At 34.0% G+C, this 25,744-nt stretch overlaps 1 protein-coding gene across 1 annotated transcript; it reads right to left on the bottom strand.

Annotated features, from left to right (window-relative positions):
• Positions 1-766: 766 nt before the first annotated feature.
• LOC128993404 (uncharacterized) lies at positions 767-24,159 on the bottom strand. The gene is made up of 4 exons (XM_054417293.1): positions 24,126-24,159; positions 15,890-16,020; positions 13,303-13,539; positions 767-1,061 (listed from the first exon to the last, which is right to left on the bottom strand). The coding sequence occupies exons 2-4, from the start codon at positions 16,007-16,009 to the stop codon at positions 888-890; spliced, it is 531 nt and encodes a 176-aa protein (XP_054273268.1). The 5' UTR covers positions 16,010-16,020; positions 24,126-24,159; the 3' UTR covers positions 767-887.
• Between the last annotated feature and the right edge of the window lie 1,585 nt (positions 24,160-25,744).

Genomic DNA, 25,744 nt, shown 5'->3' with positions numbered 1-25,744 from the left:
AATAGCATCTCTGACAGCTCGAGCTCCAGCAGACTGCAGCTGATGCATCAACGACGATCAAGCGGGCAGCTATGACGTCAGGCTAAGGAAAAGGAAGTTAATATTGGTGGAAACATCTGGGTTCGAAGCTCTAGAACATTAACATTCCATGGTCTCCATAGCAACCAAATCGGGTATAAATAAAGCAGTCTACGGACCAGTCTTCAGATGACAGTCAGTTAGTCACTCAGATAGCCGCTGTGGGTTTATACCATTTATCGGGCGCAAAAAACAATAATTAATTGTAATTCAATTTGTATTTGTGAAAGGAAAATAAAAGGAAAAAGGTCAGTCCCAATTAAGTACTCATTTGAAATATTAATAAGGTAATTAGATAAGTAAGTAGGATAGAAATTATAAATATTATAATAGCCTACACACAAAGCATTTGTCAGGCCCCGGCAGACCGCTGGTGCTGTGGTTTAACACAAAACACTCACGCACATTTGGTAGTTGTCTGGCACCTTTTTGAGTGCTGCGACAAAATAACACTTACACATAGTGGCTCTACTTAACTTAACATTATATCTCACACATTACACCGTTAGGATAAAATCAGTCACGTGACAAAGAACCCATCCCTGAGAAATATTATGAAAATAAATAAAATAAAAATAAAAATAGTTTGAATGAAATTCAGATTTTAGTTGTTAAAACATTACAAAACTTAAAACACGAGCATCCAAACGAATGTTGAAATTTTCTTTTGATGGTTTAAATTTGTTTCAACAAAAAATCAGGCAATCAGTAATGATAATAAAAAGTTGTTATGAGTAGAGGTGTAAATAAGCTCTAAATAAATCATTCACGAAGTTTAATAACTTCACTTTGTTATTTATAACAGGTCATTAGTTTTGAAATTCTGTGTCGGTTCTGACACCATCGGGCTGGCAGTTATTGAACGAAGTTCTGATAAGGCTTTCTAGCTTTTCCATCAAGAGATTCTGGAACTTTCCTCCACTCTCAGTTCTAGTGGCTGATGAAGATCCACTCAATGTCCTGTAAGTACCAATATCACTTTCCTGTAAAGCAATAAGAAATTGTACAATAAGTTGAGAAATAACACAGTAACTAGACTAGGCCTAATGAGAAGACTGAGAAAATACTACAGGTTACAAAAGTAAAAATGTGTTATCTCTAAAAGGATAAAAGTCCGATGTAACTTGATGTCGAGTTAGTAGGTGGTGGCTATAACACTAATATGATAAGACTACGTGAAACCCGTCGAAATCGACGGTTACTTTCAAGGCTTACGTTAATTCGTCTAACTGCGATAAATTGGGTGAAATACATATACAGGGTGTTTGTGAACTCTCTCGAAAAAATTCACAGGATTATTCCTTGGGTTAATACATGAATATTTTACATTATAAACATGGGTCGCCGGAGCCTCGATTTCTGTCTGTCTGTCTGTCTGTATGTGTTTTTTATAAATAACTTTATAACTCGAGTTTGAATCTAGGTACAAACTTTAAATTTGACACACTTGTGTATTTTAACGTGTTACACAAACATGCAAAATTTCATTTCGTTGACTATAGCCGTTTCAAAATGGCGGCCATCTAAAATCTTTGATCTCAAATTACATGAAAACCACTAGAGTTAAAAAAAAAACCACAAGAATAACAAAATTTAGGAAATTTTATGCCAAATCAAATGACACCTAGATCTTAAAGATCGGACAACAAACAGCTGAGTTATAAACTTTTTAAATAATTAATAATTTCTTTACTGGCTTTTAATTGTTATTGTTTATTCTTTAAAATCATCTGATCCTTTCTAAATTGTCACAACAATGTAAGACAGCTGGTTTGCCCTAACAACAACATTTAGTTTTTTTACTAGATGGTAAATGTATTAAGTGTCCTATTTTTACCTTAACTATTGAGATCTGTTTAAGGTTACGTAATGTACTCTGTATCAGATGATTTTAAAGAATAAACAATAACAATTAAAAGCCAGTAAAGAAATTATTAATTATTTAAAAAGTTTATAACTCAGCTGTTTTTTGTCCGATCTTTAAGATCTAGGTGTCATTTGATTTGGCATAAAATTTCCTAAATTTTGTTATTCTTGTGTTTTTTTTGTAACTTTAGTGGTGTTCATGTAATTTGAGGTCAAAGTTTTTAGATGGCCGCCATTTTGAAACGGCTATAGTCAACGAAATGAAATTTTGCATGTTTGTGTAACACGTTAAAATACACAAGTGTGTCAAATTTAAAGGCCCAATTTGATGAAGTGTTAAACCACGTCAAACCCAAATAACATGCATTTGATATAGGAAAATTAGTTTTTTTTGTTATTTACGCAAAAACTAAAAGAGATACGAAGTAAGTGTAAATTACAAAGTGTTTAGGAATTAAAAAACCTATAAAATGATGTGCCACTTGACATATGTTGCTATTTGAAATTTTTGAAAAATGAGCATTTGCAAATTTTCAAAAATAATTTTTTTTTTAATTTTTATAATTTCAAAAAACCGTTACTTGTAGCATATCAAAGTAAAGCTAATTTCATAACGAGTAAGAAAATTTAACCGGAGAAGGGATAAATGCATTGGTCTAGGAAACACAGAGTATTAAAAAAATATAGATTTTTTCCAAAAAAACTGCCGCCATTTTGAAACGGAAAAAGATAACTAATTTCTGTTTTCGCTCAAATTTTTGTCTATTAAATACCTTTAAAATGATGTATAACATGACATATGTTTACATTTGAAAATTCCGAGATTCGAACTAGTGACCCTCAGTTTTTGGCACACCCTGTATTGGGAAAAAGTTAAAAATATTTTTACGTTATTCCTTGGGGTCGATTTAGTGGGAAATAATTTTATTTCATCCTTGTACGTTAAGCCATTTTTCCGTAATCAATTTGAGACACCTCTCGTGAGACACCCTGTATACAGGGTGAATCTTCTAAGCTGTCCTAAACAGATTACAGACGAACGGCTTGACATACAGAGATGAAACAAAACTTTTCCCTCTAATTCATACCCAAGGAACAACGTAAAAATATTTTTACCATTTTTAAAATACAGGGTGTTCAAGAAACTGGGGGTCATGGGTTCGAATCTCAGAGTTTTCAAATGTAAACATATGTCATGTTATGCATCATTTTAAAGCTCTAAACTAGACAAACAATTTAGTGAAAACAGAACTCATTTATCTTTGTCCGTTTCAAAATGGCGGCCATTTTTATAGAAAATATTGATACTTACAGAATACCCTGTATCTTGACAACCAGTAAACTTATTTTCGTTCTGTTTGAAAATTCTTAATCCTCGTAGGTTCAGCTTTAATTTGATATACGACAAGTCAACATTTTAAAAACTAAAAATTTTTTCTATGATTTTAATTTTTTTTTAAGTTGGTAGCCTTGTAAATGAAAATTTTAAAATGGCAACATATGTAAAATTGTGTATCATTTTTAAGGTCTTGTAAAAACAAACAACTTTTAAATTTAAACCTACCGCCTATCTTTGGTCGTTTTCTAGAAATTAACCAAAAACTCCAATTGCCCATATAAAACCCATGTTAAACGTGCAGTACTGAAGATTAGTGGATGCAGATACACTATTCCCATGATACTGTGCGTTTAACATGGGTTTTATATGGGGAATTGGAGTTTTGGGTTAATTTCTAGAAAACGACTAGGTTAACTCTAAACATATTAAATGCCCCGCCCGTAGCTCTTATGCTGTAGAGGCTTACCTTTTTCGCTAAAATCTCTGAAACCATGCGTTCTAACCTAATGACTGCTCTATTTTAAATGAAAGCTCATTAACAGATATCTTGAAATAATATCTTTTATAGTTTTTGCGTTATCTGCTAGTGAAAAATACGATTTTGTTTCACAAATTTTGCTCTTTTTAAAACGTTTTTATTAGCTCGCTTTCTTGTCCGGTACAAATTTTGCAATTTATTTTATACTAACTTCCCGATGATCTAGAGACTTAAAACTTGAAATATTGCTCACAATTGGAAGACAATGCAATATTATATAATTTAATTTTCATATTTCCCTTGGGCTACGTCCCATGGGCTTGTTTTCATTAGCTCGCTTGCCTACAAATTTTGATATCAATTTTAAACGAAGTTCCCGATGAGCTAGAGATTTGAAATTTGGAACATAGCTCACAAATGGATGACAATGTAATATTATATACTGTAATTTAATTTTCACATTTCCCTTGGGCTACGCCCCATGGGCTTCCAAATTTTCCATGTTTACATTTTGAAAGAATGTAAATACATCAGTTAATTTAAGTCAGCTGTAAATACTTAAATTTGACAGTTCGAAGAGCAGAGGTTAAGAGGTACAGGCTATGCTCCCAAGATAATCGCATTGTTAATGCTGACGCTCCCTCTTACGCCAACCAAGAATGGGGAACAATATCTCGAAACCATGCTGTTCAGAAACACAATAAATATGACAAAGCAGCCGAAGACATCAGAGGAAGCTTCACACCATTAATATGTTCCACGGAAGGAGTCCCCCACAAAGAATATGAAGCGTTTCAGAGGAGAACAAGCGAAGCCCTGGCTTTAAAATGGAGAAAACCATACTCCCAAATTATCGGATGGTTGAGGATCCAAAGCCAGCTTTCCATCATTCGAGCGGTTTCGCTTAGGCTACGGGGAACTAGACGAAAAATTCGTAGTATTCAATTTGAAGATGGTGCCGCAATTCCCCCATTGCTCTATTGAGCTTTCATTTTATTTTTTAAACATTTACATTTGATTGAAAATCATAGTCATATGTTGAATTGTTTGAAATGTATAAATAAAATTAATGTATTATAATCAATTGCATGCACCCCACGTTTTTCGTTTTAAATCTTACAAGTACTGTATTTATACTCTCCACATATTCATAAATTATTTTCTACTTTTTAATGCGTTTAAAAACCTTTTGTTTTAATAAAGTTTTTTATTTATAAATTATTTAACAGATAATCTGTAACATATCCTTTACATCCGTTTAGACTGATGTATAATTGTAAAGCTTATGAACTAGCGGAGGGACAAATGGTAACTAAAAGGGTAATTTCCTTTAGAGCTTACGTCCTTCTAGCCTTTAATATATTTCAATTTCAAAGATTCAGTGGCGCTGACCAACTTTTTATAACTACATTAACTAACTGTTTCAATGTGAATTTTATTTTAACATCTGATTACCGTCAGTATAATTTGTCACCACACCGCGATGTTTTTAGTTGTTTTGCGGTTATCGGAGGCCGAAAGCTACGTATTGCTGTCCATGCCAGCTGTCATCGTCATCGGCCGAGCAGGTTTTTGCAGCCCTAGGGCCGAAAATCAGCTTTCCCTTATTTACTTAAAACATGAATCCATACATTAAGAGGCAAGCATGTTTCTAGAATTGGTTATCGTTTATTTTTTGTGCTTATTTTTGAATCTAGTTTAATTTATAAAGGTATTCTGCACATCTACAGGCAAATCTATATATTAATACGCAAGCAGTTTTCTTTTCAGAGTCATAACTTAATAGCTAATGCTTGATAACTAATGGCTTGATGGATTTTAAAGTTTAAGGTGTCAAATCAAAGACATCTTCACGTAGATGTGCAAATACGTCTCAGAATATTAAGAAAGGGCACCACCTAAGTACATTTAAGGGCTAAAGTTTGGAATGTGGCGCTATCTGTTGACATTAGATCAAATTCATTTCCTTTTGTTTACAAATAACATATGAACGTAGTTTGAAATAGTTTTTAAGGTTAACCACAGACTGCAGGACTTAAAACTTCCAGAGCAAAGCTAGAATTTATATTTTGTTTCAATCTGTTAACTAAGTCTGGCTCATAATTAAGAGTTTCCTAGCAATACTAGACAACAAAGTGTTTGTAATAGTTAAATCATAGGAAATAGTTATTTGTGTAACTAGTGGTGAAAGTGGCACTTTGCTGCACACGAGAGCAATGTTTACGCACGAGCCGCAGGCGAGTGCGGAATGATCTCGAGTGCAGCAAAGGCCTTTTTCACTCGTGTTACACATTATATTTTTCCTACAGTCACTATAAAGTATATAAATAATTAGTCTTTCAAACACTATACAACACGTTTTTAGGTTTAGCTCGCAACACAAATAGGTGCCCTAGAGAAAGTAGTACGCGCGGTCCGTATCACTCCGCTATTTTTCTTCGGCAAGAAATGTGCTCCGCGTTTTAAGAATATAATATAGTTCCGTATGTTTTTGTAATTTGGAGTGGTTTCCACGCCTAAAAAAAACGCTTTAAATGTATTTTCTTGTTTATTAAGATCGTAGGAATGTTTTAAAAACGTTTAAAAAGTCCAGAAAGTTCAGAAACACCGAAACTATAAACACGAAATGACAGGTTAAATCGTAGTTATAATAGTGAATCAGCTGCTCATAGTATTATTATCTTTAAGTGTTGCCAACCTATTTCCAAGCGTACACGGATTACGTGCATAATAGAACCACGCTGTTTTGTGTTGTTTCGTTGGAATCCTGATGTGCGGCAAAGTATAAACCGTACGGCAAAGTATAAATATGCAGCAATTAGCAGCTTTCTGTACTATAAACAGTACAAGGAAGCCAACTTTGTCGGGTGACTGTAGGAAAAAACAATTAATATTTAATAAATATTTCATTCTTTTTTACTATAGTTAAATTGATTTACCTTATATCGTTCTTTACTGATTATCATGTAGTTAGGTACAGTTCGATGCGATGAAGTGAATGTTTAAAAGTGATTATTTACAAGGCAGTTATCCGTTACATTACCATATTATCATGTAATTTACAATGTGTATCAAAATCCCAATTCCTTTATAGTGTTTTCTGTTGTTTGGTTAACGTTCTTATTTCATTTCAATTTAAAATCAAATGCCGCCAGTACGACGAAGAACTGTGAACGCGGACATGACCGCTTGCATCAACCAACCTCTAAATTGAACATTTAACGGGTACATAGTGGTAGTACCACCGTGGTGATACATCCAATCTCGTACAAATGAACGTTAAATGTTTACATTGTAGTGGCTTACATTTTAAGCAAGAAAAGACTGGCCGAGACAGTTAAATTTTTTGCTCTTTGTTGACACAAATGAAAGGTTCGTTTACCTCATTTGTGCAATTCACCATACTTACCTTCAGGATCTTATTGGAAACTTCCAATCTGAAAAAATGACTGCGAGACTTATATCCAAAATTTATTTGGATAAAATTTGTCAATTCAACTCTGCCTTTACCATGGTCAGCTCCGATGCTCATTAAGATGAGAAAATTCCACGAGGGATCGACAATTTCAAGATTCATGACACGTTTTACCACCGAGTAGGTCCTCTAATTCCTTAAGAAGGTGATGATCCTGAATACGCATAGATATATAAGTAAGTACAACAATGTCACTAGAACCCAAAGGAGAATTAAGCAGAATTCAAACGAAAAATGCAATGAAAAAATATGCGGGAAATAGGGTCACAATGCCCATTTGCAAATCTTTGAAGACATTGGCAGACATTCTTTAGGGACGAGAGCTCCGAGGAGTCAAGCGAGAATCGAGATTCTTATGTACATAATACATGTAATAATACATGTTTCTTATGTACATAAAACAGAAGAAGTGTCTTCATTCGCTACAATGGTGCTACCTGTGTAGATGTCACAGCAATTTTTAAAGCTGAAAACAAAGCACCACCTGGCCAAATAAATCGTATAGTTTGTTTTTTTTAAATAGGGTACTAATAATGTTAAACACGTATCCATTCTAGATCCGTCGTTAGATCCATTTGCTTACCCTCCTATGTTCTTAACCAGAGACTTGGGTTGGGGCCCCTAATTTAAACACGCCTAAAACAGAACATATCGCAGAAATAATTTAACAATGCTAGAATAAGAGTAGCAATGGTTGGCGTCAAGAGAGGAATTGAGCTACATTAGGTCAAAAGCTCACTTTACAGTGTGTGGTTGACATCTACGTGCTCATAGAGTGCACCCGCCTACTACACATAAGAGATAACCAAAGCAGTATGAGAATGAATGTAAATTTAAATATTGTAGATTACTTTTATATTTTTTACATCATAATAAAAACGTTTTATATTCTATGATCAGTCATATAACCTATTTTAGAGTGACTCTTTGATTAAGGCCTTCCTGATTATGCTTTTTGTTTATTCTTTTAATACAAGTTTCAGTTTTGCTCGGTTTCGAGCAACGAGTTATCTAGTATAGTTCTAGCAGTATGCGTAGATTTTCTCTGCGATGCACACGGGCTGAGTGAAAAGGTTTTAAAGAAACATGCTTGCCTATCCATAGAACTTACAAGAGGTCGTCCAGTGGTCGAAAACTCGACCAAAAATATGTAATATACAGACTTCACTATTTTCCCTTCACACTGTAAATAAAACATGTGATTGGAATTTCTTCCATTTGTTTTAATTTTCTGTTTTTAGCGAATTTTCCATATAGGGAATAAGGTATTAGCATAGGTCACATGGTAAGACCTGGACGTGGGGCCGATTTTCTTTTTCGTTTTGAGGTCCCCAGAGGCCATAAAAACACCATCCGGTGTCCGTTAGCACGATAACTCGAGCAAAAATTAACCGTCTTTGATGAAATTTGGTACAAACGTGTTAACTTACATTTATTCGAACGAGTTCGCGAACCAGCATGATCGGACTATGGGAACAGGGGTTTATGGGGGGGGTTAAAACGGGGTTTTCCCATTTTCACCCTGTGAATATAGAATTTTGCAATTTCTTTCCAAGCCAATTTGTAGAGCTCAAAAAACAAATAATTTAGCAAATAACAACAACAAACGGAAATAGTTATTTGTGCAACTAGTGAGAAAAGTGAGCAATTGACTCACTCGAGAGATATCCTTACTCACGAGCCGTAGGCGAGTGAGGAATGGTTTCTCGAGTGAGGCAATTGTACTTTGAACTCGAGTTGCACATTATACTTTTCCTACAGTTACCATAAAACAAATAAATTGGTGAAGAAACATAACCTATTTTTACACAGAAGTGAACTTGTAATATAACATTTAATGTGAAGTGACAAATACAACAGTACAACAGCTGACCAGCTGATTTACAGCCAGTGCTGCCAACGTATTTCGCGCGCATACGACGATGCCTGCATGTTACGCGCTCACTATTTCGTGCCTTCACGTTGCAAATCTGGAGTGAGACAAAGTAATTAGAGTGAGACAATGTTAACATTGTCTCACTGATGAGCGAATTGGCCACTTTGCTTTCTCAAATCAGTGAGAGAACATGTACATTGTTAGGTAACTGTAGGAAAATATATTTTTTTTGAAATAATTTTGATCATGTTAGTGCTCTATTGTGTGAGCTGTTCACACTCCACCTTTTATAGACTATAGTGTTTTGTGATTGGTTAAATTATTATTTGCTTGTTGTATCATGACTTGACTGTTATATAGTGCATATTTTTTGACGGCTACCTTCTGTAGTGTCTTCCCACTTAGGTTGGGCGTTTGTGTATTGTTAGTTGTAATGTGTTAGTTAAGTTTTTTCACCTGAGGACGGGATCAGATTCCAGATCCGGAATCGTTGTGTATTGTTTTTTAAAATCGTGATGGAAAATGTCCGCAATAAACCTTTGAACAAATAATTTAGTCCATTAAAGCATTTTTGTATGTCTAACGGTTACGGAAAAAATCCCAAAAGACAATTTTAAGGGAATTATTTTAATGGAATTCCAGCCAGGTAGATGGAAATTCGCTTAGTCTGCAGGTTTGATGCGGCGGGGGTATTATTTCGTTATTTCGTTGTCATTTCGTCACCAACCAGCATAGTAACCCATAAACTCCATGTTATTTTTTTTATTTTAAATTCATATTATTTTGTGCTTATTTTTGAGCCTATCCATACTAAAGGGTGTCCCAATAAGAACGCCGGATTTGAAATGTTAACAAACCATATATTTTCTCACTAAATTTACAATATGAAACATGAATCTTAAAGCATAGTATCTCCGATTAGTAATTGAGTATTATGTCTTGTAAGTGCCAACCTGCTAAATACTGACAAGCTCGACATCTCTTGACAAAGTTTTCCATCACTTTTTCACACACTTCCTGTTGAATTCCATTAATGGCACGAATCATTTCCTCCTTCAAGTCTTGGATTGTTTGAGGATTATTGGCGAAAACAAGCGACTTTAAATATCCCCAAAATATAAATGAGCCAATTTATTCGAACTTATAAATCAATCTTCGGACAGATGGATCATTTGGTGCATTGTCCCGGCCGTAAATAGTGCGCAGCTTCCGTGATTGTAGTGCACTTTAACTATGACCGCGCATTGTTCCGTCGTGTAGCGATTCATGACTACAAATGGGACCTAATACTGATAACATCGCTGATAATTTGGGAATTTCTATTGAAATACAGATAAGGATAAGACGCTCCTCAAATCCGGCGTTCTTACTGGGACACCCTTTATTATATAAACATTGTAATTATAATAAAAGGGATTCTGCATATATACAGGAAAATATCTTTCTAACCGTATGCCTACGCATCTACATATTCCCTGCAATGTACAAGAGCTGAGAAAAAAAGGTTTTGAAGAAACATGCTTGCCTTATAGATAAAAGTCAAATACCACTGACTCACTGATCACTGTATCTCAAAAACTACTAACCCTAAGAACTCTGAAATTGGTTTGGAGATTCTAAGTAGGCTTTAGGTAATCAATAAGAAGCGTTTTTAAGAAATTCCGTCAGGGCTCTGCTCCAGTGGCCTCTCAAGTGCCCATGTTATCCTTATGGAGAATTTTTTTTTATATTTGAACAGATGAATATTTTTTTTTTAATTTTATACTATTAACTAGCTGGCCCGACAGACGTCGTCCTGTCCTAATGTGGTTTTATGTCAAATGCTCGTTCATTTTCAAGAAGAGCTCGTTCGTATGGCTCAATCACGTCCTGGTTGAAGTTCGTTCGCTACGCTCACTCACCTTTAGGTTGGAGCTCGTTCGCTGCGCTCACTTGCCTTCAGATTAGCTCGTTCGCTACGCTAACTCGCCTCCAGGTTGAAGTTCGTTCGCTACGCTCACTCACCTTTTGGTTGCAACTTAGCTGTTGTCATAAATTTAAAAAAATAATAGTGCTGCACCCTGTTGGTAAACCTAGTATTTTAGCGAATTTCCCATATAGGGAATAAGCTATTACCGTAGTACTCATGGTAAGACCAGGACGCGGGACCGATTTTTTTTTCGTTTTGAGGTCCCTAGAGACCAAAAACACCATCCGTTCAAATTCATATATATATATACATATATATATATATATATATATATATATATATATATATGTGTGTGTGTGTGTGTGTGTCCGTTAGCACGATAACTCAAACAAAAATGATCCGATTTTGATGAAATTTGGTACAAACATGTAAACCTACATTTATTCGAACGAGTTCGCGATCCAGCATAATCGGACCATGGGAACAGGGGTTTATGGGGGGTTTTATGGGGTTTTCCCATTTTTGACCCTAAAAACATAAAATTTTAGAATTTCTTTCCCAACCATTTTGTAGAGCTTAAAAAATAAATAATTTAGTATATTGAAGCATTGTTGTATGCCAAACGGTCACGGAGAAAATTCAAAAAAATGCAAATTTAAAATTCCCATGTTAATCTTATGGAAAAAATGAAAACTGTTGTAGTTTACTTGTTTATGGATATATGTTGATCAAATTTGGCATACTTATTTATTTCATCCTATAATATTGTTGTTTGGTTAAAAACACTGTTTAGGTACCTTCCCCGCAGCAGCAAACCTAAGCACTCGTTATATCTAATGTTATTTAAATTGGGAATAAATATGTCTTATTTATGGAAGTATTTTAGTAAATATGTAATCAGACAAGTTGAAATTCGCTTAGTCTGCAGGTTTGCTGTGGCGGGGGTATTTTAATTATATCACAGAATCAAATTGTTTAGTTGAGCCAGCTGTTAAGATTCTTTAATTCCATTTAAATCTGAGTACTCATACCCTTAACATGGGAAACTCCAGAACACTGGGGCGGAGCCCTTTTGACGGATCTGCATGAAACTTCACACAAACCATCCTTGAATAATGCCTGAAAGTTTCATTACAATCTGTCGAGCGGTTTCGGAGTCCATAAAGGACAAACAAACAAACAAACATACATACATTGTATTTTATATACAGGTTGATTGGTACTCAGTGTAAGAAAAATTTTTTGGTGTAAGCCCAAAGTAAATGCAGTATGATGATGCATATAATATGTTCCAAGTCTGAAAATTAGCTTCCCACAGAATTATTTTATGTTTTTCAAAAATAACTATGTTTCAAACTTAATACAGCTATGTCTCAATTACCTGTAAATGGATTTGAGTAGATAATGTCATTTTCGTGTTCTACATTAAATTTTGAATAAGAATAATACAAAATGACAGAGCATCAGTTGTAAAAACTCCATTGTAAATAGATTTAAAGATAAAAATTACGATGTTTGATAAATATAAAAAAAAAAACAATGGTCTATTTCATTTTTCACACCCTGTATACAAGAAAGTATAGGAATATGTTAAAAACTGCGCCATTTTATAAGTTTTCCAACCATATGCTACACTATATATGTAATGTAACATAATGTACCGATACCAGTCCGACTGTCATCACAATATGCAATATGAAGTAAGCCCTTTAAAAGTTTTCTTTTTCATTATTAAAAATAAGGCACAGGGACAGACGCTAACGAAGGAAGGATTGTGCGTGCCAGGCCCTGTTTTTAAACGTTCAGTTTAATGTAACGATTTCATGGGGCGTCTGTGTCTGTAAAACAAAACCACCATAAATAATATCACTGGTAGCCATCGCCTCAAACACATTGTTCAAAGATATCCTTTGATTAATTACCTATGTAAATACCTCAACCTTATGTTTCAAAAAACAAATAATGTAAAATATTAACCCATATCCATTCCGTAGTTCGACCAACACCAACTACATTACATGGTATCACCATGGTATCATTACATGGATTTGGTTAGTCAAATCCGGTACAGTACTTCAATTAAGTGAGATTTGCAGAGGATAGGCTACAGTGTGAATGTTCTACACGGGTCGGCTAGTGCTAGATTATAAAGTCAATGACTATACCTATTATTTTGAAGCGAACTACAACCAGAATTTCAGATTTTAGCGTCTAGGGATTCGACTATCACCAGTTAACTCATGACTTAAACTATGATTACGTTTGACATTAAATAAATCACCCCAATTGCCAAATTGTCCAGTAATCCTCGGATGATATCGTCACATGTGTCCCAGTGGCTGGCCTCCATATACTCCCTCCTGACACAGTTGTGCACCAATTGTTTTACCAGGTTTTGGTTGTTATTCCAGAAGTCCTGTGTTACACTGCCAATCTTGGCTTTGTCTTCCACATCGTTTCCAATGTTTGAGCCTAGATGGACCTCCAGTCCATGTCTTAGACTCTGGATTTTCTCATTCTAAAATTTCGTATTATTGATTAATAATAAGACAACTATTTTTGTTATAAATATATATTATTATCATGGCAATATATAATGTATAATAGTAATAAAAAAATTATTAAATGAAAATACTGTTTTATCGAGGTGAACATTAGGGCCACGTGGCCCTTTCTTACAGTTAACCTCTTATGTAAATATATAAACTAATTAATATCTTTTTAACTCGTTTTAAAAATAAACAAAATCTATAAATAAAGCCAAAAGTACCCGTGAACTTTTGAGAAAACTACAAGTCACACCCCCATAAACCATATACTACGTCATGACGAGAAACCTTGCGCAAAACTATCCATTACTTCATAAATTACCCTATAAGGTCGTAATTGCTTTCCAAAGGGAACTTTCCATTTACCTAATGTTAAAAATACCTCAGCTGTTATTGTTTGTTTTCCTACAGTCACCCGACACAGTTGGCTTCCTTGTACTGTTTATAGAAGAGAAAGCTGCTAATTGCTGCATATTTATACTTTGCCGTACGGTTTATACTTTGTCGTACGGTTTATACTTTGCCGCACATCAGGATTCCAACGAAACAACACAAAAAAGCGTGGTTCTATTATGCACGTAATCCGTGTACGCTTTGAAATAGGTTGGCAACACTTAAAAATAATAATACTATGAGCAGCTGATTGACTACTATAACTACGATTTAACCTGTCATTTCGTGTTTATAGTTTCGGTATTTCTGAACTTTCTGGACTTTTCTTTTAAACGTTTTTTAAACATTCCTACGATCTTAATAAACAAGAAAATACCTTTAAAGCATTTTTTAGGCGCGGAAACCACTTCAAATTACAAAAACATACGGAACAATATTCTCAAAACGCGGAGCACATTTCTTGTCTAGGAAAAATAGCGGAGTGATACGGACCGCGGGTACTACTTTCTCTAGGGCACCATTTATGTTGCCAGCTGAACCTAAAAACGTGTTGTATAGTGTTTGAAAGACTAATTATTTATATGCTTTATAGTGACTGTAGGAAAAATATAATGTGTAACACGAGTGAAAAAGGCCTTTGCTGCACACGACGCGGAATGATCTCGAGTGCAGCAAAGTGCCACTTTCACCACTAGTTACACAAATAACTATTTGTTTTACCATTACTGTATTCTGTTTTGTTTATTTGAGCTTAACTTAACCAATCAATAGTTTTAGCGAATTTCCCATATAGGGAATAAGCTATTACCGTAGTACTCATGGTAAGACCTGGACGCGGGACCGATTTTTTTTCGTTTTGAGGTCCCTAGAGGCCAAAAACACCACCCGTTCAAAAATCATATATATATATTCATAAATATATATATATATATATATTTATGTGTATTATTTTCTTGCATTTTTAGGGCTACTAATATAATAAAATTAAAACATATATAACAAAGGAAATTTGGTACAAACGTGTAAACCTACATTTATTCGAACGAGTTCGCGATCCAGCATGATCGGACCATGGGAACGGGGGTTTACGGGAGGTTTTATGGGGTAAAAACAGGGTTTTCCCATTTTTGACCCATAAAACATAAAATTTAGCAATTTCTTTCCAAACCATTTTGTAGAGCTTAAAAAATAAATAATTTAGTATATTGAAGCGTTATTATGCGCCTAATGGTTACGGAGAAAATTCCAAAAAATTTTAAATTTAAAATTTCCATGTTATTCTTATGAAGAATAAGTAAACTGTTGTAGTTTGCTTGTTTATGAACATATTTTGATCAAATTTGGAAAATGTTTTATTTCTTACTAACTATTAACATTTTACAAAAAAAAAACAGTTTTACCCTCCCTGTTGCAGCAAACCTAAGTACTTGTTAAACTAATTCTATTTAAATCGGGAATAAATGTTATATTTTAAAGTAGACATTTCAGTGTAAATCCAATCAGTCAAATGGAAATTCGCTTAGTCTGCAGGTTTGCTGCGGCGAGGGTATTATACTTATGTAGTAAAACGGGGTGGAGCCCGTGGGTAACAGCGTGGTAACAGCTAATTATAACTAAGAACTAAAGTAACAACATTATTGTCCTTAACATACGCATCCACACACACCTTCACATTCTCTGCTTGTTGTTTGAAAACAAGCTGGAAGTAATTTTTAGAGGTTATCTTTACAAGAAAAGTATTTTGGTTTTCTAGCTTAATTTGCTAATAATTATTAATTTTATTAATGATGAAATAATTATGACGACAAATTTAGCTCATCACAAGGGCAAAAAGTTTTTAATTTATGCTTTAAATGGTTTATTAAATAGATTTATAGAGCAATACTCGGTCTTCTGGTGCTACATTTTAATATAGTATATATTTACCATCAATCGGATATTGGTCGGTTGAGAAAATGCATCCCACCATTTGCCTGCAGCTGCAGACTCAGGAATATTTTGCCCAGCAAATACCAGAACGAACAATAATGCGGGGATCATCTTCATATTCTTGTAAACTGTAAAAATATTTTTAAATAATTTCATCCTGCAATCAGTAGCAAGTTGACAATAAATACCAAAGTACCCCATCAACAGAAAACTTGCAGACTAAGCGAATTTCTAATTATTGCCGGAATGGATTTTCACTAAAATATCTCCTTGATTTCATATTTATTTCCTAGCTGCTGAACCCGTGCTTTGCGACGGCGAGGACACTGAGGAAAAACATTGATGTTTAAATCTGTTGTCTAAAATAGTTACACATCCGCCTTTGGTTTCAGGAACAAAATTTAATTGGACCTCTTAGTTTGAAGAAATATCTTTCTTTAAAGCTAGGCTAACCTATAAGGCCACCTAGTAAGAATTGTATGAGGCGCTAATATATGTATGACAATACTATAGCATAGGATTTCATTTTCAAATTATACGCTTACTTAAAAGTTTACTTAGTTGCAAAACTTACATATTCAGTTAATAGGTTAAAAAAGAATCACACAACATAGGGTACTGTAGTAAAGCAAAAAACTATTTATATTGATTTCACATAAAATATATATGTTTTACCCTAACTACTGAACTTTTTTCAGGAATCTTTAATAATTCCAAGCAAAAAAAGTGCACACAGTATAAACTAGTATGCATATTAAGTACCGGTATTTAGTATGGGTCTATAATAAAACGAGCATTAATACATGTCAGTAAGACCTGGAGGTATTTTCAGTTTCTTTACGTTTTTTATATAAACAAAAATATATGTGTATCAATGTTGATGAAAAGGATGGAACCCTAACCATTTAATGATTTAGAAGTCAATGGATAATAGTTTTTTTTGTGTTTTTTTAACCTTAAATAGATATAAAAAACGTAAAAATGTGTAAAAAAGTACACAACATGATATGGTATCAATTGAATGAGAAATGTATACTCTTAACAATTAAATACTTGAGAATGTGGATGGAGAAGCAAATGAATACTCCCGTGTGGTTCAAAACCCGCTGAACATTTAAATATGCATATTCTGATAGAAAATGGAAATTCAATCACATCATGTGCAATAACACCAAATAAAAATATACTAAAAGTAGTTTTTATTTTGGTGTAGATCAGAAACATAAATTTAAAGTTAGGTTTGGTCAAAGGGGTGCCTTTGTACACTAATTTGTTGGGCCTTACAAAATGAATATAAAATTAGAAATGATAACTGGGTCATGGTGCTAACGTGGTGGTTACAGTATTACCAATAACCAAGCTTAAATTTCAACAGACTATTATATCCTTTTCTAATTTTACAAAGACAATTTCAATTCTAATCAGGGAAGCATTTGTTCTCATCATTACCTCAAGACCAAAGCTACTTTAGTAAACCAGTATTTATTTACAAACAATTAAAAGTTTTTTGCCTTTAGCAATTATAACATTTGGAAGAGTTTTTTTTTTCAAAATGGTGGCCATATTATTTATTTTTTAAATCGAATAACAACAAAAATTTCTAATGTTATGAAAAAATGTTAAAAACACTAAGTTAAGTATTCAGCATTTAAAATTTCCAATCAAACGACACCAAGTTCAAAAAGATCGAATAATATGTTAGATATCACGAGTTTAAGTATTAAAATGAGGTAGATAAGGCTAAGCTGGTCAGATATGCCTAATTTTAGAACAACAAATAGTGATATCGGCTATTTCTTATTGTGGGTTTTTACTTAGCGCTAGATAAAAATATGTCGATGTCTGCGTTGTACTTCGTCAGGACTCAACTTAAATTATAAAATAACTAGCAACAGAGCCCGTTGAGGTTAAATACAACGGTCTCTAGTAAAATAATGGTTGTGAAATCCATACACCACATTACTCACAATTATTAATGGTACAGATTAAGCACAGAATAACATTAGAATTGCATACTTAACGTAAGGAACTCACTTTAAACAAAGATGCAAATTGTTAACAACAACATTTAATCAAAGAAAAATCAATTAAATAACAATAACTAGTGTCCCTGTTGCTCGAAATCGAGCAATTGCTAAGTATTACAGGAGTTATTTTAAAACGAATAACAGTCATATTTTTTTATGACTATAAAAGATTCGACTCAAAAGATTATGGAATACTCAAGATTTACATAACAGATCGATATAATCAACATTTCTTGTAAATATCTTATCATTTTTCAATAGCTGATTTTGTTTTTTAGCGTTTATAACACACATTATTTATATTTCTTCCCCTTGGTGGTGTTCTATGACTTTCCTATGTTTCCATAGTTTGCAAATCGTCTCTTTCAATGATTACTAAGAAATGCAGCACAGTGTTAATTCAGTTTTCTTTTTAGTATATCAATCTATCCAGGCTCTCTCGTTTTTTCCCATTGTAATAATTACGCCAACCCAAATTCAAAAAGTAACTATTTCATTTCAACCGAGTAAGTAAATGTTTGTGGCAAACTGTTAAATTAGCAAACTTATTGACTGTTTACAATTAACATATGTTCTTCTTCTCACTTTTAATGTCTGACAACAGCTGGAGTTTCATAACAATATTTGTTTCCCATGTTAATCTTATGGAGAAATACGAAACTTTAAAGGGCCCCAGGGCCTCACCCTCTATTTATTTCCCTAAAAAGAAAAATTCCTGCACAACTTCACGTTACGCTCTTTCCAATGACACCAAGAACATGTAAATCGGTTCAGTAGTTTCGGAGGAGTAATTCTCACAAAAAACCTGCTTGCGTATTAAATAAGTATAGATAGATACTATAAGCTGTTGAACACATGTTTCGTATGTTTAGAGGGTCGCCGGAATTGTACCCCCCTGGAATTGTATCCCCCGGCGATCGTTGACGTCATTTTGACGTCACGCCTAGGGGGGCTACAATTCCACCCCGTACACATTGATTTAAACGAAATCTAATCTATTTAATGTGGGCAAGTGATCAGTGAACAGGATAATTATATTAGATATTAAAAAGAGCAGGAGATGTACGGCCCGGAATTGTACCCCCTGGAATTGTATCCCCCGGAATTGTACCCCCTGCCAACATCAAAATATTTACGTACGGGGTGGAATTGTACCCCCCATCAGAAAGCCAAATGTGTACGGGGTGGAATTGTACTCCCCGGAATTGTACCCCCCACCCACTCGATAAACTTAATTGGTATTATGAAAATGAAGTACTGTAGTAGAGAATGCCTTCTACAGTGACATATGTTGGATTTTCAAACCTGTACAGAATATAGTGATTGTACTAAGGAACTATAATATTGAAGAGATAATCCAAAAATCTGGCTTCGCCACTTTACTTCGCCTCGGGCTATATGCATATTTTATTAATTTTCTTTTAACCATGAACAACCTGATTACCCAAGCTGATTGATTTTTTTTTAAAACGATACAAGCAGTGCAGATCCTAACAAACTTTGTTTTCAAGAGGAGTCGCAAGCACCGAATTTCGGCTTAGTTCTATAAATTTGAAATACTTACCTTTTGATTACTGCACTTAGGCCTAATAACTAAGCTATACTAGTTTGTATACAATAACTACGCTATAAGAATGGAATGGTTATTTGTCCACGTCAAATACCTGTTATGAAATTTAGTTGTAGGTATCTGGTACAAAGTATTTCACAGTTTGTCAAAGTTTTAACCTTTGTGAATTTAAGCTAACCCATGAACAGTTAGTACTTGGGAAGGTTAAGAAAATAGAATAACGTACAAAGAAGTCTGTTAGGCCTCTCGCACGTTACTCGGAATGTCCTTAATTTGCAGTTTCTTAGAATATCCTTTCACAACAAGCAATTCATTAGATGTCGGGTAACTGGGTTCAGTTCACTTTCGTGTGATTCCCCTATAATATCCAACATAACTATTGTTTTGATTTTAGTTGGTAATCATAATAGACAAGCTCCTGAGTGAAATGGAGGGGTACAATTCCAGGTGGTACAATTCCGGGCCGTACATCTTCTTCTGTGGTGACCAGGGGGTACAATTCCAGGGGGTACAATTCCGGTCCTGTAAGAAGGGCTAGACTGACGGGGGGTACAATTCCAGGGGGATACAATTCCACCCCGTACACTAGCCAAATAAAAGTGAGTTATAACTGAGGGGGGTACAATTCCAGGGGGGTACAATTCTGGTCCGTACAGTTTTTTTAGATGCCAGTAGATTTAATCAAACCACTCGTGCATAACAATATCAAAGTTTTATGAGGGGGGTACAATTCCAGCCCGTACACGCTGTTTTGGTCGAGAAAATGAGACGTCATCGTGACGTCACTAACCTGCAGGGGGTACAATTCCAGGGGGGTACAATTCCGCCACCCCTGTTTAGATTATGCATACTAGTAAACCAATTATTGCCATCTATAAAAAGAATTGGTTTTTCTTTTCCGAGTCGGATTAGCTCTTCTACCCGACCGATTTTCATAATTTTGGTCTTAAAAAAAAAGCTATGCAAGCATATATTTGTCATCAAGCATCATCATTCATTCATCTAATGTATTACTCGACGAAAAATATAGATTAAATTTTTTCGAATTTTTACTTAAATTAAAGATATACTAGTGTACCTGTTGCTCGAATTCGAGCAATTGCGAAGCATTACAGGCGTTATTTTAAAACGAATTACGGTCATAATATCCGATGACTTTATAAAAGTCGACTCAAAGATTATGGAAATACTCACGATGTACACAACCCCAGATAGATATAATCAAAATTGTTTGTAAATATCTTATCTATTTTCAAAAGCTGGTCTTGTTTTTTAGAGTTTTTTACCAAATGTTACCCACTCATAGCCGTATTAGGTTCTCTATAATAACGATTATAAATGAAGAAAAAAACATGATTTCTATTTCTTCTACTTGGTTGTGTTCTATGACTTTCTTATGTTTCCATTGTTTGCAAATCGGCTCTTTCAATGATTGCTCAAGAAATGTAGCACATTGTTAATTCAGGTTATTTTTAGTAGGCCTATATCAAATTGTACAGGATTTCTCGCTTTTTCCAATGAAATAGTTGCACCAACCCAAGTATCGTCTACAGATGCAATACGCCAAAGAATATCATCTACGTGTAACACGCCTACGTACAATCTCCAAGAAGTGGTAAAAAAAAGTCAGAAACCAACCCATAATAGACATAAGTTAACTCCATAAGAAATAATTTTAAGAGTTACTGTGATATTAGGATTTTCCACTGATTTGGTAATAGAACATTATATTGCAAAACATGACACGATGCAGAAGAAAATCGATTTTAAAATCAGAAAAAACCCATTGCAAATACTTTATTTTGACAAATTCAGTAAATCACAATTTAAATATTAACAGCTGTTTCATTAAACTGTATTGTAAAATTATACATATGGTCATAATGTAAACAAATCTGCTGAGGGGACTTTAAAAGCCCCTGGGGCAGAGCCCCAAGGGAATTTACCTCGTTTCTCTTTTGATGGCTCATCTACAGGACCAAGACCTTTCTTTTGAGACCCCTACCAAGTTTTTCCGCCCAGCCGTTCTCTGAAATTACCTGTGACAAAAAACCCGTTTTACCCCATAAGAATAACATGGGATGGGAATTTAAAGGCCACTGGGGCAGAGCCCCAAGGGAATTTACCACGTTTCTCTTTTGATGGCTCACCTACAGACCAAGCCCTTTCTTTAGACACCTCTACCGAGTTTCTACGCCCAGCCGTTCTCTCAAATTAGCTGTCACAAAGAAAAACAGTTTCATAATAATATATAGACTAGTGTACCTGTTGCTCGAATTCGAGCAATTGATTTCTCGCTTTTTTCTATTGTTATAATTACACCAACCCAAGTATCGTCTACGGATGCAATACGCCAAAGAATATCATCTACGTGCAACACGCCTACGTACAATCTCCAAGAAGTGGTAAAAAAAGGCAGAAACCAACCCATACAATAGACATTAGTTAACTCTAAAAGAAATAATTTTAAGAGTTACAGTGTAGGATTTTCCACTGATTTGGCAATAGAACATTATATTGCAAAACATGACACGATGCAGAAGAAAATCGATTTAAAATCAGAAAAAACCATTGCAAATACTTCATTTTGACAAATTCAGTGAATCACAATTTAAATATTAACAGCTGGTTCATTAAAAGTAGTGTAAAATTATCCATATGGTCGTAATGTAAACAAAACTGCTGAGTGAACTTTAAAGGCCTCTGGGCAGAACCCCGAGGAAATTTACCTCGTTTCTCTTTTGAGGGCTCACCTACAGACCAATACCTTTCTTTAGACTCATCTACCAAGTTTCTACACCCAGCCGTTCTCTCAAATTAGCTGTGACAAAAACATCGTTTTCCTCCATAAGAATGACATGGGATGGGAATTTAAAGGCCACTGGGGCAGAGCCCCAAGGGAATTCAACATGTTTCTCTTTTGATGGCTCATCTACAGACCAACACCTTTTTTTAGACACCCCTACCAAGTTTCTACGCCCAGCCGTTCTCTCAAATTAGCTGTCACAAAGAAAAACAGTTTCAAATTAATATATAGATTCCAGCAGTTCTAATTACATTACCCTATATTTTGTGGTCTAAAAACCTTAAAGTGAAATACCAGCTTTCATTTGAGCTATTGGTTATTTAGATCGGACTACCTAAAACACACTGCTGAATCACGAATCAACAATAATTATAATCGTTTTAGAACTTATCTGCAATAAACGATAGGTAACTCTATTTTTATTTAACTTATTTTATATAACTTGGTCTTAAAATACTTCTAGAAATAAAGGCTTTCATTTGAGATATTGATAGTTTTAATCATTTAAAATCAAGATACTATATCGCTCAATCAGAAAACACACATTTATTTATATTTTGGATATGGAATTTAGTTTTAGATATATTTACTCAATTCTAATTACAGTACGTTATCCTATTTGTTTTGACCTAAGAACCTTCAGTGAAATACCCGCTTCCATTTGAATGATTGATTATTAAGATCGGACGTACCTAAAGCGTGCTGCTAAATCATGAACAACCCAAATTGTTAAAAAAATTTAGTAATTTATCATCGATTTATAGTCAATCGATATTGCTTGCAACCTCAACAGTAACTGTCGACTTTGACGGGTTTAGCCTAGTAAATCTTAAAAAATCAAACCTTCATAATTATTTACAAATCTACATGAATTAGGCTTTACAATAATCTATTGATTAATCAAACCGGTTAAGTAGAACTGTAGATTTAATTGTACAAAGTTTAAAAACAACTTCATTAATTCAGTATTTTCTCACCACTATAATTTGGGAGGATGCTTAACGTTTTTGCAAATAACTTTTAAATGGTGAGGAAATCGACCAAAGTGAGGGTGATATTCTGAAAGAGAATAAAATTTCCTACAAATTGATACCATGCACTTCTTGGAAATGTTAAGAAAGACAGCACAAAAAGATACTAAAAAGTCGCACACAAATAAAAAGTGTGAAAAACATCATTTTTAATGTATTTCTTATGTCATGTTTTTTTACCATAAATCATGACAAAAACAAACTTTCGTAATTTTTTGCAAATCTACACGCATTAAGCTTTCCAACGACCCATTAATTAATAAAATCGGTCCAGTAGAACTCTAGATTTAGTTGTACAAAGATTTTTAAAACTGAATTATATAGAATAGATAGGTAATAATATAAATTAAACTGCATTGAAAATAAACTAACATAAACTACCTTTTTTCATACAAAGAGCAGTTTTGGTAAAAAATATTGGTTTAATCTGAATACCTAAACCTAATAAATAAACAGTAATAATAGTAATAGAGTAATAAACATCTGTTTAAAAAAAAAACCCAAATTATTAATGAAATAAAAATCTTTATTTTACGTTTGGCATATACATGCATCGACCATAGTCAATACAATAAACAATATAATACAGGTATATATTTTACAGAAATCAGAAAGTACACAGCAAACAAAACCAAAAGCAAGCCCATGCACAAAAACTTCTGGCAAAAATTAAAAAAGGCATATCTATCAAACATACATTTATATTATACATTTTTTGTTTAACATTTTAAAACAACAAGCAACATAAACTGGATTAGTTTAAGTGCGATTAAAGGGTTTTATTTACTGATACATTTACCTTTAGTCAGAAAGAGTCTGGTAGGTGGAATGGATTGTGCTTTACTAGCCGTTGGCTTAAATTTTATCAATTTATATAGTAATTCTGCACAATTAAAGTAACAACTGTAATAGTGATGGATATCATAATTATACACTTAAGCGTGTATTTATCACTAGCAAAAATAGTTTTCACATATTAGCTTATTACAGCCATCTGCCATGTCATAATTTATGACCAAGTGTTCAGAATTATAAAAAATATGGTTCCAAGGTCCGTGGGGCTGTTGACTAAGTTTGGTGGTTTGGCGTTAATTTCAGAAGGTTGTACTTCTGAGACCTATCAATTTAATTCATCGTAGATTAAAAGAACAAACATTATGCTATAATTGTAAAAATATTATACCTTATTATATATAAATTTATGTAGAGTATTTTATAACTAAATTTGGAGACCCGTGTGCAAATTGCACATTTTAATATGAGTTCATAACCTATTTCTGAGGCAAAACAAATAATGTAATAGCCTTTTCATTTTTAAAGATTGTTTGCTTAATGCAGTTATTAGGTCAATAGAACTACTAATTTACTGTACAATAAATTAAATTGGTTAATTTTACATCTACACCATTAAGTGTGATACCAGCCTCAGTCAACGATAAAAATGGGTTGTACCGTTGCTCCAATGGAGGTTAATATACAAAATTTTCATTAAAATAGGTTTAGCTGTAGTTTTATCAGATTTTTCGTTGTTGCAATAACTTTTAAAACGTATGCTAATTTTCACATCAATGGGGGTTATACCGTTCTAAGAGTTAAAAGGGTCGTGTCACACAACATTTTAATCAAATTCAATTTTGCTGTTTTTGTAAAATCCAATTTTCCGTTATTTTACGATTTTTATGGGAAAACCACCATTAAAATCAATATGTCAAAACACCTGGAGATACCATGGATATCTAACCCACATACTAGCACCATAGATAAAACATACTTGTGTTGGTTAGTCTTTGGTCTATGCCAGGACCCACATACCAAATTTCATCAAAATCGGACGACAGGTAGGTGTGCAGAGAATAAAACTGTTATCCACACTTACAGACGGACACACACATATATCAATTAAAAAAACCACTTTTTTGGGTTCAGGGGACCCGAAACGGATATTTCCACTCAAAACTCAAACTCGAATTTTTTTACGAAAACAATAGGTAGGCTAAACTTTCTCCGTTGTATATTAGGCGGAGAATGTAAAGTTGCATATTTTTATTTACATTTTTTTTTAGCTGTGTTTAAACATCCAACAGAACGACCAGCTCATAAATTTCATCGGTACCTTACCTGCGTATACTCAATATTCTTGCATAACATTTTAGTTTAATGTCTAGGGAGTTTAAATAACCTGGGTGTTTACCTCCTACCCCCCACGTGTTCCGGCTATGACGTCATCAATATGGCATTCATATTATAAACTAGCAGAGTACCCGTCCTTCGTACGGGGTTGTCGTATTAATTATAAAAATGCTTATTGCAGTTATACTCGTGCTTTGCATTTGCAATGGGAGAGGACACGGTTTGAGAAAATTCACATCCATAGTGTTCTACCACTACACATAAAAAACCCCCCCGCAGCAAACCTGC

The sequence above is a fragment of the Macrosteles quadrilineatus genome, unplaced genomic scaffold (assembly GCF_028750875.1).
Source record: "Macrosteles quadrilineatus isolate MER2022 unplaced genomic scaffold, UCM_ALF_1.0 Scaffold_4__1_contigs__length_99947679, whole genome shotgun sequence".
Lineage (NCBI taxonomy): Eukaryota > Metazoa > Arthropoda > Insecta > Hemiptera > Cicadellidae > Macrosteles > Macrosteles quadrilineatus.
The sequence above is the reverse complement of the archived record's forward strand: the minus strand, read 5'-3'. Positions and strand labels throughout refer to the sequence as shown.

Excerpts from the sequence above, each read along its gene's own strand:
- LOC128993404 (XM_054417293.1), bottom strand. The coding sequence starts at position 16,009 with ATGAAGATGATCCCCGCATTATTGTTCGTTCTGGTATTTGCTGGGCAA. Across the intron at positions 13,540-15,889 it reads CGACCAATATCCGATTGATG|AATGAGAAAATCCAGAGTCT; the intron begins GTAAATATATAC and ends ACGAAATTTTAG. Across the intron at positions 1,062-13,302 it reads TGGACAATTTGGCAATTGGG|GAAAGTGATATTGGTACTTA; the intron begins GTGATTTATTTA and ends ATTGCTTTACAG.